The sequence below is a fragment of the Camellia sinensis genome, chromosome 1 (genome assembly GCF_055761805.1).
Source record: "Camellia sinensis isolate YWXY chromosome 1, ASM5576180v1, whole genome shotgun sequence".
Lineage (NCBI taxonomy): Eukaryota > Viridiplantae > Streptophyta > Magnoliopsida > Ericales > Theaceae > Camellia > Camellia sinensis.
This window is the reverse complement of record NC_138961.1, coordinates 185,795,034-185,811,089: the sequence shown is the minus strand read 5'-3', so window position 1 is coordinate 185,811,089 and position 16,056 is coordinate 185,795,034. Positions and strand designations below refer to the sequence as shown.

At 38.4% G+C, this 16,056-nt stretch overlaps 3 protein-coding genes across 3 annotated transcripts; 1 reads left to right on the top strand and 2 right to left on the bottom strand.

Annotated features, from left to right (window-relative positions):
- Positions 1-234: 234 nt before the first annotated feature.
- Positions 235-1,008, bottom strand: LOC145821450 (uncharacterized). Its single transcript, XM_082917972.1, has one exon. It carries the CDS (start codon positions 1,006-1,008, stop codon positions 235-237), a length of 774 nt encoding a protein of 257 aa, XP_082774098.1.
- Positions 1,009-7,429: 6,421 nt separating this feature from the next.
- On the bottom strand, positions 7,430-9,034 carry LOC145821447 (uncharacterized). The gene is made up of 3 exons (XM_082917971.1): positions 8,752-9,034; positions 8,039-8,371; positions 7,430-7,443 (listed from the first exon to the last, which is right to left on the bottom strand). Exons 1-3 carry the CDS (start codon positions 9,032-9,034, stop codon positions 7,430-7,432), a joined length of 630 nt encoding a protein of 209 aa, XP_082774097.1.
- A 5,442-nt stretch (positions 9,035-14,476) lies between these two features.
- On the top strand, positions 14,477-16,056 carry LOC114280842 (putative germin-like protein 2-1). The gene is made up of 2 exons (XM_082890420.1): positions 14,477-14,877; positions 15,351-16,056. The coding sequence occupies exons 1-2, from the start codon at positions 14,754-14,756 to the stop codon at positions 15,899-15,901; spliced, it is 675 nt and encodes a 224-aa protein (XP_082746546.1). The 5' UTR covers positions 14,477-14,753; the 3' UTR covers positions 15,902-16,056.

Below are 16,056 nucleotides of genomic sequence, written 5' to 3'. Positions count from 1 at the left end.
GGCGTTGACTAACCGTTGGTAAGTAGCTCTGGCGTTTTTCAACCTAAATGGCATGACACGATAATGGTAGGCTCCTCGGTCGGTGATGAAGGAGGTGTGTTCCTGGTTAGACGGGTGCATCAGAATTTGGTTGTAACCAGAGAAGGCATCCATGAAGCTAAGCATTTGATGTCCGGCCGTGGCTTTGACAAGTAGATCTATGCAAGGAAGGAGATAACTATCTTTAGGGCAAGCTCAGTTGAGATCGGAGTAGTCGACACAGAGTCGCCACTTACCATTATTTTTACGGACTAGGATCACATTTGACAGCCATCTAAGGTAGTCCACGTTTTTGATGAACTGTGCCTCAAGGAGCTTATCTATTTCAGAAGCAATTAGGGTATTGCGTTCCGGGTGAAAGATGTGTTGCTTTTGGTGAAAGGGTCGGAAATGGGGCTCAATGCTGAGATGATGAGTGATGAAGGAGGGATCAATGCCCGGCATGTCGGAGTGGGTCCAGGAAAATACATCTTTGTGTTCAGTTAGGAGGGTTGTAAGGTCGGCCTTGGCTTGTAGGGATAGTTGGCTACCGATCTTGGCTGTTTTTATCAGGTTGGTGGAATCGATGGGGACCTCGACAAACTCTTCCACCGATTCCCTTCTAACTAGTTTGTCTTTGTCTCTGACGTCGAGTCCTTCAATGATCATAGCCTCCTTTAGCTTGACCTTTTTAAGTGAAGCCACATAACATTCTCTGGCCACGGTCTGCTCTCCCCTCACCATGCCGACCCCAAGGTCGGTGGGGAATTTGACGGCAAGATGGAAAGTGGATGTCACAGCTCGGAAGGCATTCAGAGCGGTGCGGCCGAGGATAATGTTGTAAGCAAAGGGACAGCCGACGAAGAGGAAGGTGAGCAACTTTGTGGTCTGCCGCAGGTATTCACCGATTGTGATGGGAAGATCGATGGAGCCTATAGAAGTCACCCTATCTCCAGTAAAGCCTATCAGTGGGGCTTGGAGAGGGGACATACTTTCTTCTCCAACCTTGAGCTGGCGAAAGGCATTGAGGAAGATGATGTCTGAAGAACTGCCATTGTCGACGAGAACCCGTCTGACTTTGTAATTGGAGAGGAGAGCAGAGATGACGAGGGGGTCGTCATGGGGGTAACGGATGCCTGTGCAGTTGGCTTTCGTAAAAGTGATGGGCTCCATCCACTGCTTGGGCTGTTTGGAAGGGCGGTCCAGTATGGCAACTTCTTTATCTGAGCCCTATCTTATTTTTCTAAGTTTTTCCCGTTGGGCCGAGCAGGATGGTCCTCCACAAGCGAGCCCGCCAGCAATAACTCTAATCTCGCTGACAGGGGGGCAGGATTGCCTTGTGCCCGGGGTTGCTATGGAGGCCTATCATGACCTTGGTTAGGTTGGGCAGGTTGTCAAGGAGAGGTGCGTCGACGGTTGTTTCTGATAGGTTCAGTCCTTTGCCTGTGTTGAGGGCGGGCTGCCGTGAACTGACTGAGACATCCCTGACGTATCAAACCTTCGACCTGGTCTTTGAGGTTAACACACTCCTCCGTATTATGGCCGTGGTCCTGATGAAAGCGGCAGTATTTGGACTGGTCTCACCGGTTGGAAGGAGATCGTGACGGTTGGGGCCATTTTAGGGGACAGTCTCGTTGGATCTGGTTCAGGACTTATTCCATGGGGGAATTGAGGGGTGTGTATCGTTTGAACCGGCCGGGCGGTCGGGCTAGCGCCGACTAGTCGGCTCGGGGTGGTCGATCGGTATACTGAGGTGTTTGGTGAGTGTACTGGGTGTTTCTGGTTTCGGAGTCCTTTCTCTTCTCTCTGGGGGTTGGGTTTTTTGCTGTAGGATCTTGTCGGGCGACTAGGGAATCTTCGGCGTTGATGTATTTTTGGGCTGTGGAAAGTAGGGTTTCCATGGAGGTCGGGGGGTTTTTAGAAAGGAAGAAAAGGAAGTCAAATGATCGTAGACCGGCCATAAAAGCCGTGAGGATGACCTTATCATCGTTTTTCGCTACCTGTAGGGCTTCGGTGTTGAAGCGGGTGACGAAGCTACGTAACGACTCCCCTTCGGTCTGACGGATATTGAGGAGTTGGGTTGCCGGACGCCGCTGGTGCTGGGCACCAATGAAATCTTTGAGAAAGGAGTCATTTAGGTGCTGGAAAGTGGAGATAGAGTCTGCTGGCAGTTGACTAAACCAGAGTCGCGCCGACCCCTTAAGAGTTACAGGGAAGGCGCGACACATGATCTCGTTAGGGAATGCATGAAGGATCATGAGGGTCCTGTAAGTTTCCAAATGGTCGACTGGGTCTGTTGTGCCATCGAAAGAGTCAAGCGAGGGCATTTTGAATTTAGGAGGTAAGGGTTTGTCCCTGATGGAGGCAATGAACAGTGAGTTGGCTATGGTAGATGGTTTATTCTGCATGTTCTGCATGACTCCTTGGAGCTGGAGCTTCATGGCTCGGAGTTCTACATCCCAGAGAGGAACGTTGTCACCACCGGAATACAGTGGAGGCTGGATACTACTGGCCTCTCCCTCGGGGGTGGGTGCCTAGACCGACGGATGCGGGACTCGGGGAGGCGAGTTCATGTCTGGGGGAGGGGGTCGAAAGCCTTCCAAGTTGGGTGGGTAGGGCTGTTGGATGGGGTGGCTCGAGGCTCATTTTTGATTGGGTGGGATATCTGGACGTGGTGGAGGGGGCATAGGAAGGTTTCTTTGGAGTAGAGCATTAATCAGGGCTTGGTTTTGCTCGACGAGGTAGTTAATGCTGTTGGTGAGCTCGGTGAAATACTGGGGTGGGTTGTTTGGATTGGGAGGGTCGGCTTGGTGGTCGGCAACATTGTGGTGAGAAGCCATGGATCTAGTCGTGACCATCCATCTTGGTGGGTGGCAGGAAGGGGTTATTGGGAAAGGGTCTCCGGCGGCAATGAGCACTCCGACGAGCAAGTTGGAAAGAGAGATGGAATGTAGAGATAGATCAGTGATAGAAAGCTTAACCTTCTTCTTGTCTTCGACGTCTGCTTATATCCTCTGGTAATCATTTCGTTGTCCCTTCCGACCTGTTATCTTGGCCGAAAGTCTATGCTCTACCTTGCCATGTTCATGGTGAGGCCGTTCTGTCTCGACGAGGAGGGGTTATTGCAATAAATGCTGTAAGGGCCTTCATTAATAGCTGATGTGTAGTGCAATAACTTTATTTTTATTATTTATGACAATGGGATCACACACATTATAATTGAAAGAAAATTAATTAAAAAAATAATTGAAAAAAAATGAAAAAAATTTAATTGGGAAAAAAATATTTGAAAAAAAAATAATTGTTAAAAAAGATTAATTGAAAAAAAAATGAAAAAAAAATTAATTAAAAAAATAATTAAAAAAAATTAATTGGGAAAAAAAATATTTGGAAAAAAAATTAATTGAAAAAAAGATTAATTGAAAAAAAAATTAATTGAAAAAAAATTTAATTGAAAAAAAATTATTTGAAAAAAAAAATATTTAAAAAAAAATTATTTGAAAAAAAAAAAATAATTGAAAAAAAAATTGAAAACTAAAAACATAAACTCATTTTTTGAGTTTACGTTTTTTCCTCAAATTTATAAACTGAGACAACTATTTATTAACCAAAAAAATTATCAAACAAGTTTTTATGACAGTTTTTTAAATATTTGTAAATATAAATTGTAAACTGAAAACAGAATGATTACCAAACAGGCCCTAATGTTGAAACATCCCTATTGTAAATTCTTAGTTTTGCTTGTATGATATTTGGGAGCAAATGATGTAGAATAGAACACAAACCTAGCGCAGCTGCCATTGTGGTGACAAAGAAAGATAAATAATTGGCAATTTTTCAGGACAGAAATGAGCCTAGATGGAGGTCACTTGAGCAGAGGATGTAAGTAGCTCTGCTAGGAGGACTTGGGAGTCTCTTCTCTTAAGTATACATTTTTTTTAATAATTCTATTTAGTCTCTGCTAATGCCACTTGGGAGTCACTTTTGTAAGATACTTATATTTTTAATAGTTGTTGTTGCTGCTTTATTCGTCTTTAAAGCAATAGCTAAGATGAGAGCCTTGAAGGTTGTAATTGTTAAAACAGCTTATGGGGTCTGTGCAAATTTTTTGGCAAATCACCTTTTTTCAATGTTGTTGAAAAATCTAGAAATCCCCTAGATATTGATTTGTGATTATGTATCAATTTTAATCAGTATATAACAATCCCAATCAAACAATCAAGACAAATTGACACAACGATTTTACGTGAAAAAACCACAATTGGACACCTCCAATTGTGATAAAAAAAACCACAGGCAAAAGCCACAAAACAATCTACTAAAAAGACATAAAAGAATTACACATGTATACTCTCAATTACCTAGCGAATCCACGCCAAAATTGAACCAACCTCTATGTGCCTCTTCCAACCTCGTCTTCACCTTGGAATTGTCTTGACGATGAGCCACTCCAGAATCCACCAAAGCTTCAGGCTTGAATTCTTCAGAATCCACTGAAGAACAACTCTCTCTTTTGTATAGAATGAACAAACAAACCTTTGATGTGTTCTACTTAAGCCATGAGTTGAATACTCAATTAAACATCAAAGAAAACTAGCAAAATAACCCCAGATATAAACCCTAGAACCCAAGAAGAAGATCTGGAGGCGTAATCCTAAAATCTGACAGAAACACGTACTTATAGAAATCTGGGACTGCGAAGCTCGCTCGAGTGAAGACTCTCTCACTCGCGCGAGGAACCAAAAACACGTGTTTTCCATAAGTGGCTTCGCTCGAGCCAAACAACTTGTGCTCGAGCGTAAAATCATCCTTCTCAGGTTTTTGTATGGACGCACTCTTCGCTCGAACGAGAACTCCTTCGCTTGAGCGAGCAAGGGCGGACAGTCAACTTGAATGCAATTTTGCATTTTGCTTCGGGGGCGCTGCCCCTCGACCCCCGCGAGCTGACCAGGCAGCTCGATCCCCGTCATAGTTAGCGAAGTGGCAGGCAATCATGAAAGAATCAGCACCACAAACTTCTCTGCAAGGCACAACTCACGTTGGATTCGCATGTAAAAACTTAAAGCCTCACTGAAATAAAAGTGCGAAAACAAATACAACTGAAATGAGTTTTGTCAAACGGAATTGCCAAGAATAAAAACCTAACAGTTGTTCATCTCACACTAATGAGAGCTACTCTTGAAGTTCAAGTAATTTGACTTCTTCTTGACCATTTTGATTTTAATTTATGTATTTAAAGTCTAAACATGAATTGTTTCTATTCTTGGGTATGCAATGCATTGTTTCTTTTTTTTTTTTTAATTTTGTTTTCAAGCTTAGTTTGTTTATTATTTTAATAAACATCAATTATTAGTTCTTAATAATCGTTTATGACAGGTATAAATATCTGTTGCTACATTTAAATGTCAAGCTTAGCACAATTTTTTTTTAAAAAAAGACTATGGCAGCGTTTTTTGAACGTCCTTATATCCCAACCCCAACGGCTAGATTTTTAAAATGTATAAATATCTATGACGGCGTTTCAAAAATGTCGCTAAATATCTTAGTGACGTCCTTGTACTGTTAGGGTAGGACATTTGGTGACGTTTAAAAATGCCGCCTATACTAATATAAAGACGTTTTTCAAACGCCATAAAGCTATAGCGATGGCTGCGTTGTCGGCGTTTGGTACTAAAAGTCACAAAAAGAATTAGCGACGTTTTTAGTACTTAAAACGCCGCTAAAAGTGCATTTTCTAGCAGTGTCATCTTCATGTACCTTTAATTTCATGCTGTTAATGAAATTTTTCTTTGCTGATCAAATAAAAAAAAATGTAGCAATGCAGACCAAATAACAACTCTGATGAAAATATAATCACAAATAAAAATTTTATTTTACTCTGCAAATTATCACTTAAAAATCAAATTTAATCCATACTTTTTTAGTTATATCAATTTTATAGCTAAATTATTTGATTTTGATTCAATTTTATCGCTGTCATCGGTTGTCGTTTATAATCAAACAAAACTTACTAACGTGCAATTTTTTGTTTTTAGTTTGTCGATAATAGGGGTGTTGGCAACAGAGGCAGGTTTATGGATTATGCAAAAGTGAATTACTTGGTGTTCGGAGGGATAGGTGCAAACACATATCTTTGCAATTTTCCTTCAAATCTTTTCACTTTTCCTTCAAATCTTTTCACTTTTCCATGCCTTCATTGTGGAAGAAATGTGTAACTTTCTTCATATGTTGTGAATAGTTTTGTGGGTGTTTTTTTTTTTTCTTTTTTTTTTTTGTCTTTTGTTGCCTCCTATTTCCATAGCATATTTTTGTACAAATCCTTTACAGGATTTTATTGGTTTGCTTGATCAAGAAACAAATTAAGGTTGTGTGGTTCATATTTCTACAGCTAGGCTTAAAAGAGAAATTCTTTGGTTTCAAGGAATGCGTTACGGTCCACTTGATCACCAAATATCATTAATGAAAATGTTGATGCAAAATCTCAAAGATAGTAAATGCTCTTTGACAATTGAAGAAAGTGTAAGTTCAAGCAATTGAAAAGGAGGTTGTGAAGCATGAATTTTTTCGGTGGGTAGAAATAAATACAGCAGCAAACATATTTACCGATTCTCTACCGCAGATCTATATCTAGGAAAATAGCACAATAAAATATGGTCAGACATACGGGATTTCGTTTTCCTAGGACCCAATCTCAACTATAAACCACCCCATTTGAGGGAGCTTCTAAGGTAGGAGTAAAAATTCAATGTAACGGTGACACAGATGACATGGTATGACCAACAAACAATAAAGTTACATGATGAGGAGGGTCAACCCAATAATTGTCTTACCACATATACATGAAGGGTAAAAAATAAGAATTGATTGGATGGTGATACCAATGACATGGTATCGTATTGAAGTTTTTTTTCCCTAAAGTAGAACAAGAATTGAGTGGAGTGACAAGTGAGAGATATCTCCTGCTGTATTCCTCAAAATTTGGGCAAAACAAACTTGAGTGTATCGTATACCTCCTTTTTGAGAGAGTTCGAGTTTACATATTATTTGGAGAGTTTAGCCACTAGTGAGTGGAGTGGAGAGCATACTCTCAAGAAATACTGTGAACCCATTCTTTTGATATAGCGGAGATTATATGTGCACTGTGGTTTTTCTACTCTACATAGGAGGTTTTTCACATAAATTTGGGTGTCCCTTATGGCTGTCTATTTTCTCTGTTTTGGTACATTAATTTATTTTTGTATATTTTAATTTACACTTGAGAGTGGTTGGGAGTGTATTGCCCCAACAGAATGGTGTCTGAAATTTTGGTGTTGCTAATAATTTAGCTTTCAATTTAGCTTATAATGTGACAACTAAAAGAAATTTGGACTTCAAAATTGAGAATTTTTTAATTTTTTGTCTTCTGAATAGATTATGTTGAAATTCCTGAATCATACAAAAGGCAATTGTCTCATCATCAAGAGAACCTACAAGCATGAGAGGGAGCAAGTTTGAGATGGGGACCAAGTTCATATATATATTTTTTTGATCGACAAAAAAAGAACTTTATTGATGGAATAAACAAGTACAAATTACAAAGCGAATTACATCAATAAAGAAAAGGGAGGTGCAAAAGTATCCCAACGGGCTAAATCATCCTAATGAGGTTGGCACCATCCAGCTCATCCAATCATTTGCTAGCATCCCCAGAGTTGGAGAGAGACCACCCAACACGACAACAACAGCACAGACCAGCACAAAACATTCATCAAAGACAGACAAACAGCACAAACAGCCATTCATCAAAGACAGACCAACCAGCACAAAATCCCCAAAACAGCAACCAGAGGCAGAGCATAGCAAAACCACAAAGCATTGGCATAACCAGAAGTAGATGTTGCTACTGAGGTTGCATTGACCATAACTAATGATTAATACTCTTAACTATATGAATACTGATTTGCCATGCATTTTATCAATCCTAGCATCTTCAGCAACTAAATTAACTCTCAACAGCAACAACATACACACACTAGCCTACCTTCACCAGCATTGCAAATTGACACTGAGAAACAAAACAGAACAAGATCTCTACTCTTAGCAATTAGATCTATGGCATGCAAATTCTCTTCAGCTTGCATCAGTTTAGAATCCATATTCCCAAACACTTCAGAGTTCCACTGCCGTAGAGATTGTTTAAGTGCCTGCAACTTAATCTTCAATCTGTATCCTGCCCAGCCATCCACCTGAGTACCCTCCCATACTTTCTTCACCTCATTTACGAAAGAGGGATGAGATGCCCAAGAATTTATGAATCTAAAAGGCTTTGGGCCCCAATTTTTGCCATCTTCCATTAGAATAATTGGACAATGATCTGAGATGCATCTAGCAAGACCCCAAAGTTTGAACCTAAACTAGACCAACTATTCTGGCCCAACAAGAAACCTATCCAACCTGCTCCATCTCTCACCTTTCAAAGAATTACACCAAGTAAATTTCCTTCCCAACATAGGGAAATCAATCAGTTCCAGACAACTTATGAAATTACAAAGATCTGTCATTCCCCTATCCCTTCTTACACAACCCTTCCTTTCATCTATTGATTTGATTTCATTAAAGTCCCCCCTATACACCACGGTTTGGGGAAAACAGCCTTAAGATTGATCAAAGAGACCCATAAGCTTCTCCTAGCACTCACATCATTAGGGGCATGCGCATTCACAATCACACAGTCCAAGCTATTAAATAAGGTACCTGATAGTATGATGAAGCTCCTATTGCAACAGCAGTCAAATAGAGAGAAGACTTCAGGCTTCCACATACATAACAGGCCTCCAGCACTTCCATTAGCATCCACATTCATGTAAGCAACTTGGTCATAAGGCCAGATAGACTTCACACACTGATCTGAAATGTTTGCCCTTTTTGTTTCTTGCAACATCACCATATCCACTTTTCTTTCTTTGATAACTGCTTTGATTCTCCTCTTCTTCTTAGGCCTACCAAGCCCTCTAATATTCCAAGAAATAAGCTTCATAAGAATTTGCTATCTACTCTTGAGCAGCCCTTGATGGTGATCTAAAGCCCTGCACCATTACTCCTATCAGCAGCCTGTTCCATGTCATTCTCCTCCATTTCAATTATTTTCCTCATAACTTCATCATCTTTGCCTTCAAAATCAATGCCCAGACTATGTCCAACTCGAATTGTAGCTTGAGCCTCCTTTAATAGCATATCATGTTTGCTTGATCTACTAGTCTAAGATAGTGAAGAAGAAATTATAGCTACAATTGCTCTAAAGATGGCCACCCTTTGAAACCCCATTTTCATCACTATTTTCCTCTAATTTCTCCGACCCTTTCCTTTACTATCCTTGCCTTCTAATCTCTTATTAGGTGTAGTATCTTGATTGCTTTGACTATCTCCTTCAGCATTGTCAATAGCAATGCCTTTTCCATTCTCCACCTGGGGATGAACATGTGTTGGATCCAGATGCTCCGCAACTCTGCTACAGCTAGGGCCCAGCCCATTTGACTTAGACTTGTCCCTGTTTTGTTCATTCAGCAGGCCATCAAACTGGGCTTGATCATAAACTACTTCTAAATTAATATTGGGTTTTGAAGGCCCATTTCCACTTAAGCTTCTCATAAGCCCATCAGGGCCCAAGCCACCTTCAATTCTTCCACTTTCTATAGTTACTCTCTGCCCTTTCTTTGTGATTGCTGCCAATAGTCCACTTTGGTCCATATTGACCTCATCATTTTGACTTTTACTAGCAATACACTCAGCTGAGGTGTTAGGCATGCTTCCCTTGAGCCTCGTGCACTGACCTTCTTCTACTCTAGGTCCCATAATGCTACAGGTCTCATTTACTACAGAGACGGCAAAAAGGCTAGTATCTACTCCCCTAGGCTTCTCCTTCATTTTGACATTACCATTTGCAACTTGTGGCACACCCTTGTCATAGGCCACCCCATCCCCTTGTTGCATCCCATCATTCCCCTCTTCCTCCCATCCTCTGCAACAATTTGAAATTTGATCACCGCCGGTGATGCCATGAACAGAAACATCCCTCACCTTGTTGCTATGACCTGGGACATTGACCAATTTAGAACCAAGCTCTTCACTCACTCTGATTGAGTGGATATGACCTCTACATTCCAGGTTAACTACACTGCTGATCATCTCTATATGTGGTGTAAGAATCCTGAGTTGACCACATGCCATGGATGACAACTTGAGGGTGCCCTCATTAATATTCATGACCTTACCCCAGATTTCCCCAATCTTGATGAAATTAGCTGTGTTCCAAAGATGAGGTGGCAGACCATAACAGTTCAAATCCATGTATCTTTCTTGCTCAAGTTTCAGTCCCCTCCTCCATTCCACCATTCGTGGATCCAAGCTTTAAGGTTCTTCATGCCTCTGTTTTTGACCTCTGGTGAAGAAAACGCTAAGTATGCAACTCTCCAACCACCATCCTTCACTTGCACATCAGACATACCTTTGGTATGTAGTTCCTTTTTAAGATTAGAGCAGTGATAGTGAGACTAGAGTTTTGCTATCACACTGCCATACAACCAGCCATTTCCATACTCCACAGCATTCACTGAGATTGATTTCCCATTTGTTACTTTACCCCTCCATTACAACTTTTGCATAAGACTTCTCTTTTGTGCTGATTTCTTCCACTCTCATCCATCTTTTTCCTATTTCCACTGGTGGTAGATAATGAACATCAACTTGTGGTTTGACTTTGCTTATATTCTTCTTTTTGAAATCAGCTTGCTTAACCTTCAAAGCTCTGCCATCACACCAGGTGTCGTGTGCTTTTTGGATTGCCATTTCAGCTACTACTGGGCAGTCATACCGAACAAAGCCGAACCTGGTTCCTGTTGAGTGCCTCCGTTTGCTGGGTATGTAGACATCGATGACTACCCCAAAGTTTGTGAACAAATCGTATAACCCTTTTGGATGCATTGAGTCAGGTAGATTGTCAACAAAAACGTTGTGAACTTCACCCGTTGAATTTGATCTGCCACCAATATGCCTCCTCCGGAAAACTGTTCTCCATCCTCCCAATTTTACCCCACGCTACTCCATTGATTCGTTTAACCGAGTTCATATTTATGTAACTGGGTAAACACCAATCATACTATACAATTCTACATATACAATTTTATGCAACAGAGCAACAACAAGCATTTTATATCCAATGATCACACTGGGGGCAACATCACATAAGTTAATAGTTATTTGTCATTACCAAACCCATAAAGAGCATAAAGAGACAATAAATAATATTTAAAAAAAATACCCGCTTCATAAAAAATTTTAAGATACAAACTCCGCACCTTATGTAGTATAGATTGAATGATCCAGCTGTTGTTGATTGACAATAATTCTAGTGATTGATTCACCTGCAATACATGTACAAAGCATTATACATACACACATATATTAAACATCACCTTTTAAATTTTTCATAAAGGAAAATGTTAGAGGTCTCAAATTTTCTACTAAATAAATGACCAAATGTCTCACATGAGTATGGGGCCCACAAAATTGCGGACCCCACACCCATGTGAGATATTTGGTCATTTATTTGGTAGAAAATTTGGTGTCCTTAGCATTACCCTTTCATAAATTACAGCCACATACATTGGCCTAATCTTCCATTCAGCCATGACCCAAGCATTTGTAATAGTGCATATCATAAAGAAGAGTAAGTAATAACCAACAGCCTTTCATTAGTAAAGAAATACCATACATATTAACTTCTTTAATCTGTGATCAATGAACAACCCAACAAAGTTCAAATACCTTAGGAATTTCCATATCTTGTACATATAATTTGTCCATAGGACCTTCAGCAAATGTATATATATATATATATTCATTTAAAACTCAATATATATATATATATATTCAAAATAAAATTAAAAAAAAAAAATCAAAACTAAACGAGTATGTAGAGGCAGTACTTGGTGGAGGTTAATGGGAATTGGTGGAGGTTTGAGAAAGGGTTTCGCTATTTTTTTATTTATTTATTAGCAAAATGAAATAATTTTATTAATAAAATTTAATATACAAATAATACTGACACAACTGTCAATAAAGAAGAGCCCGGATTCTCGGCCGCCCTTTCCGGCGGCCGTGCCAGCAGCCCCCCAAAACGACGTCGTTTTGGGGGTTATTTTGAATTTTTTTTTTTTTCTTTCTTCTTCCTCGTTGGAAGACCGAACCAGAGGGAGGGGAGGGGAGGGAGAGAGAGGGGGGGAGGGGAGGGGAAGGAGAGAGAGAGGAAGGGAGAAGAAGAGGGAGCACCGGACTGGAGGGGGCCTAAATCACCGGGGGAGGAGGAGGAGGAGGCGGAGGCGGGCCGGACGCGGAGGCGACGGCAGATCGGGCGACGATCGGACGGTTGGCGAGCTCGACGGCGAGCTCGACGGCGAGCTCGACGACCTGCGACGGCGAATCCGGACCCCAAAATCCGGCGAGCTCCCCTCCCCTCCCCTCCCCTCCGGCAAGCTCTCCTTCCCTCCCCTCTGCTCTGCTCTGGTTCTGCGATCTGCGAAAAAAAAAAAAAAAATGGAAAAACCCCCAAAACGACGTCGTTTTGGGGGGGCTGCTGAGGACTGCCGCCCAAAAGGGCGGCTGAGGATCCAAATTCAATAAAGAAACGGCTGATACTATTATCTTGCCTGCTCGAATTCTTTTCCCAATTTAGTTTTGATTGAGTTTCACAAAAAGACAAAGAATAATGTTTAAACTGGCTGTTGTGGTTTTCCATGATATGAGGTAAAATAAAGTTCTGAGAACTAGGGGAGTGAAATGTATTTTTTAATGCTTTATCATAGTTGTACTTTTATAATTTGCTTATTATGTTAGAAAATATGTGTTTCCATCCCTCCAATTTATCTATAAAAAATGACAACAAAACAAAACACATCCCTTGAGTATCGCTCAATTAAAAATAATTTGTAACATTTAGTAACATTTTTTTGAGACAAATTTTTTAAACTGTTGCTGAAAGTTAAAAATTAGTCAGTGTATTTGGTTTGAGTTTTCTTGATTAAATTTTTAAAAAATTGAGTTTTTTTGGTGTTCGTATTTTTTTTTTGTTTTTAGTAAATATTTTTAAAATTTTAAATATTTTTTTTATTTTTTTAGATGCACCTTACTTAGATGTATCTAAAAAGTAAAAAAATTATGAAAAAATATTTTTAAAAATTAATAAACACATAAAAATATAAAAAAAAATGTACGAAATTCTGATATTTTTTGTATTTTTGGTATTTAGTGAATTTTAAAAAATATATATATAATTTTTTTACTTTTTTGGTGTATTTCTGTTAGGTGTGTCTAAAAAGTTAAAAAAAAAATGCTTAAAATATTAAAAAAATTCAGTAAAAACAAAAAAACACGAAAAATAAGAAAGTAGAATTTTCAAAAAAGTGTTTTTGGAAAAATGGAACCAAGTAAGCTGAGTGACTTTTTTGTAATAATTTTTTTAAACTGTTGCTAAAACTTATAATTAATAACAATTTTTATGACAACTTTTAATCTATCGTTGAAATTAACAATTAGTGACTTTTTTTAATAGTATTTAATGTAAAATGTCATTAAATATCATAAAACCTATTGAACAATAAATTCACATATTAGGACCTATACGTAAATCTCCTCTAATCTTATTCAAAGATAAGTCAATATAATTATATACCAAAACTTAAAAGATTTATTATATTTTTTACAAATCTAAAAAATGGTCACTATAATGTAATTAATAAAAAATGGATTGGTGCAGTTGAAGAATCATTCATCATGTAAAGGTGGAAGACTGGGTAAAAAAACATTATCATATGCTTTCTATTAAAAAATATGAGACAAATTCATCATTGACTCTTAAACATTATATAATTATATATACCTATGTCAATGCCATGCTAGCTTTTTGTTACCTCATTATAGCTAAATTATTTAATTTTAAATCAATTTTACCATTGTCATATGTTGTCTTTTATAATCAAACAAAATTTACTAACGTGCCACTAAAACTTTTATTTTATAACCTAATCAATCCCCAAAAATCAATTAGACTCCTCAATATTTTTTTGACTAACTAGTATAATAACATATTGGCTTTTTATTCTTTTATTATTATTCTTTTTCCTTTTTTTTTTTTTGGCAAAAGATATCATCCATTAATTTTAAATAATTCAGTATATCAATCATTTATCAGTTTTTAATTTTCACTAAGCTTTATTGGGGCCTTTAAAATTCAGAATTTTTTTTATGAAATAGTATAATAGCTAAAAAAAAATCAAACTTTTTTTTTTTTTAAATCAATTTTCAAACCCGAAGCGACAAATTTTATTTTTTCCTTTTTTTTTTTGGGGGGGGGGGGGGGGGGGATGGAGACGATTTTCTGGCTTTGTGCCAAAGCCACCCTGATGTTGATGTAAGCAGTTAGAAGAAGAAATTAGAAACTAGTGAAGATATTGAAGAACCATTCATATCCTTGAATTCAATGGTGGTTGAGGAAAAAAGTTAGACTTGGTAATTCTTATCTTATTGGCATTGGAAATAATATAATCACAAAATTCAACTACTCTTATCTCTATCTATATCTATAAATAGTCAGGTTTTCCATGCTAGATATCTATCACCTCCTTCAAGCAATTAGGCATATATAGAAATTCCAGTTTGCTTCAAACAAACAAATTTTGTGTTTTTGCTTTCAATTGATAAAAATGGCCACTCACTTCATCCTCGTAGCCATAGTCATTATGGCCTTGGCTTCTACACTTGCCTCTGCTTCTGACCCAAGTCAACTACAGGACTTTTGTGTTGCTGTCAAAGACTCCAAATCTGCTGGTATATTTTTTACTCATCTCTATCTCCCAACTTTTTACATTACAAACTCAAGTCTCATGCTTTCAAATATGATTTTAGTGGCAAATTTAATTTAATAAAAAACAAAGCCCAATTGATATTTTTTTTTGTCATTTAGTAATCAGCATTTAATTGTGGCAATTTCACTTTCAATGGATGACATGTGCATCAAAGTTGTCTTCCAAACTCGCTTCATTAGTATTCATTGTAAAAATAAAATAAAATAAAACACAATTTTTGGAACAAAAAATACACATAAGCTAAAAAAGGTTAATTGCACTTTTGCTACCTGAAATATACTCTAACAATTTAATTGTTTAAGTTTATAAAGGGTCGGTTTTTATTTTCTTAGACTAGATCATCGTAACAATATTGAAATTTTATTATTTTATATAAGATTTTCTTTCTTTCACCCAATCCTTATTGAAGCACAACTTGATTTCATTTGCATACAGTTTTTGTGAATGGCAAGTTCTGCAACGACCCAAAGCTCGCCACAGCCAATGACTTTTTCTACTCTGGCCTCCTCACTCCACAAAACACATCTAATCCGGTTGGATCGACAGTCACTCCCGTAAATGTCATGCAAATACCAGGCCTTAATACTCTTGGCATCTCCTTAGCTCGCATCGACTTTGCACCTTATGGCCTCAACCCACCCCACACACACCCTCGCGGAACTGAGATCCTTGTGGTCTTGGAGGGTACTCTCTATGTCGGCTTCGTGACCTCCAACCCTGATAACCGTCTCTTCACAAAGGTCTTGTACCCAGGAGATGTTTTTGTGTTCCCACAAGGTCTCATTCACTTCCAGTTTAATCAGGGAAAGACTAATGCAGTAGCTCTTGCTGGCTTGAGCAGCCAAAATCCTGGTGTCATTACCATTGCTAACGCAGTGTTTGGGTCAAATCCAAAAATTTCTGATGATGTTCTTGCTAAGGCATTCCAAGTGGACAAGAAAGTGGTAGACCATCTTCAAGCTCAATTCTGGTGGCCCAACAACTAGAGAAATAAACAAAAAGAAAGTACCCACATGAATCTATTGTTTGTTAAACTTTAAATATATATGATTCAATATAGCATGAATAAGTGGGTTGTTTGTGGATGATTTCCTTATAATTGTTTTCCTATATTTTTACAATAACAAAGTTTGCTAAATAA

Bases quoted from the DNA above. Each gene is read 5' to 3' on its own strand.
- LOC145821450 (XM_082917972.1), bottom strand. From the start codon at position 1,008: ATGTCCCCTCTCCAAGCCCCACTGATAGGCTTTACTGGAGATAGGGTG.
- LOC145821447 (XM_082917971.1), bottom strand. From the start codon at position 9,034: ATGAAGCTTATTTCTTGGAATATTAGAGGGCTTGGTAGGCCTAAGAAG. The intron at 8,372-8,751 runs GTACCTTATTTA...GATGCATCTCAG, and splicing joins GAGCTTCATCATACTATCAG to ATCATTGTCCAATTATTCTA.
- LOC114280842 (XM_082890420.1), top strand. From the start codon at position 14,754: ATGGCCACTCACTTCATCCTCGTAGCCATAGTCATTATGGCCTTGGCT. The intron at 14,878-15,350 runs GTATATTTTTTA...ATTTGCATACAG, and splicing joins CAAAGACTCCAAATCTGCTG to TTTTTGTGAATGGCAAGTTC.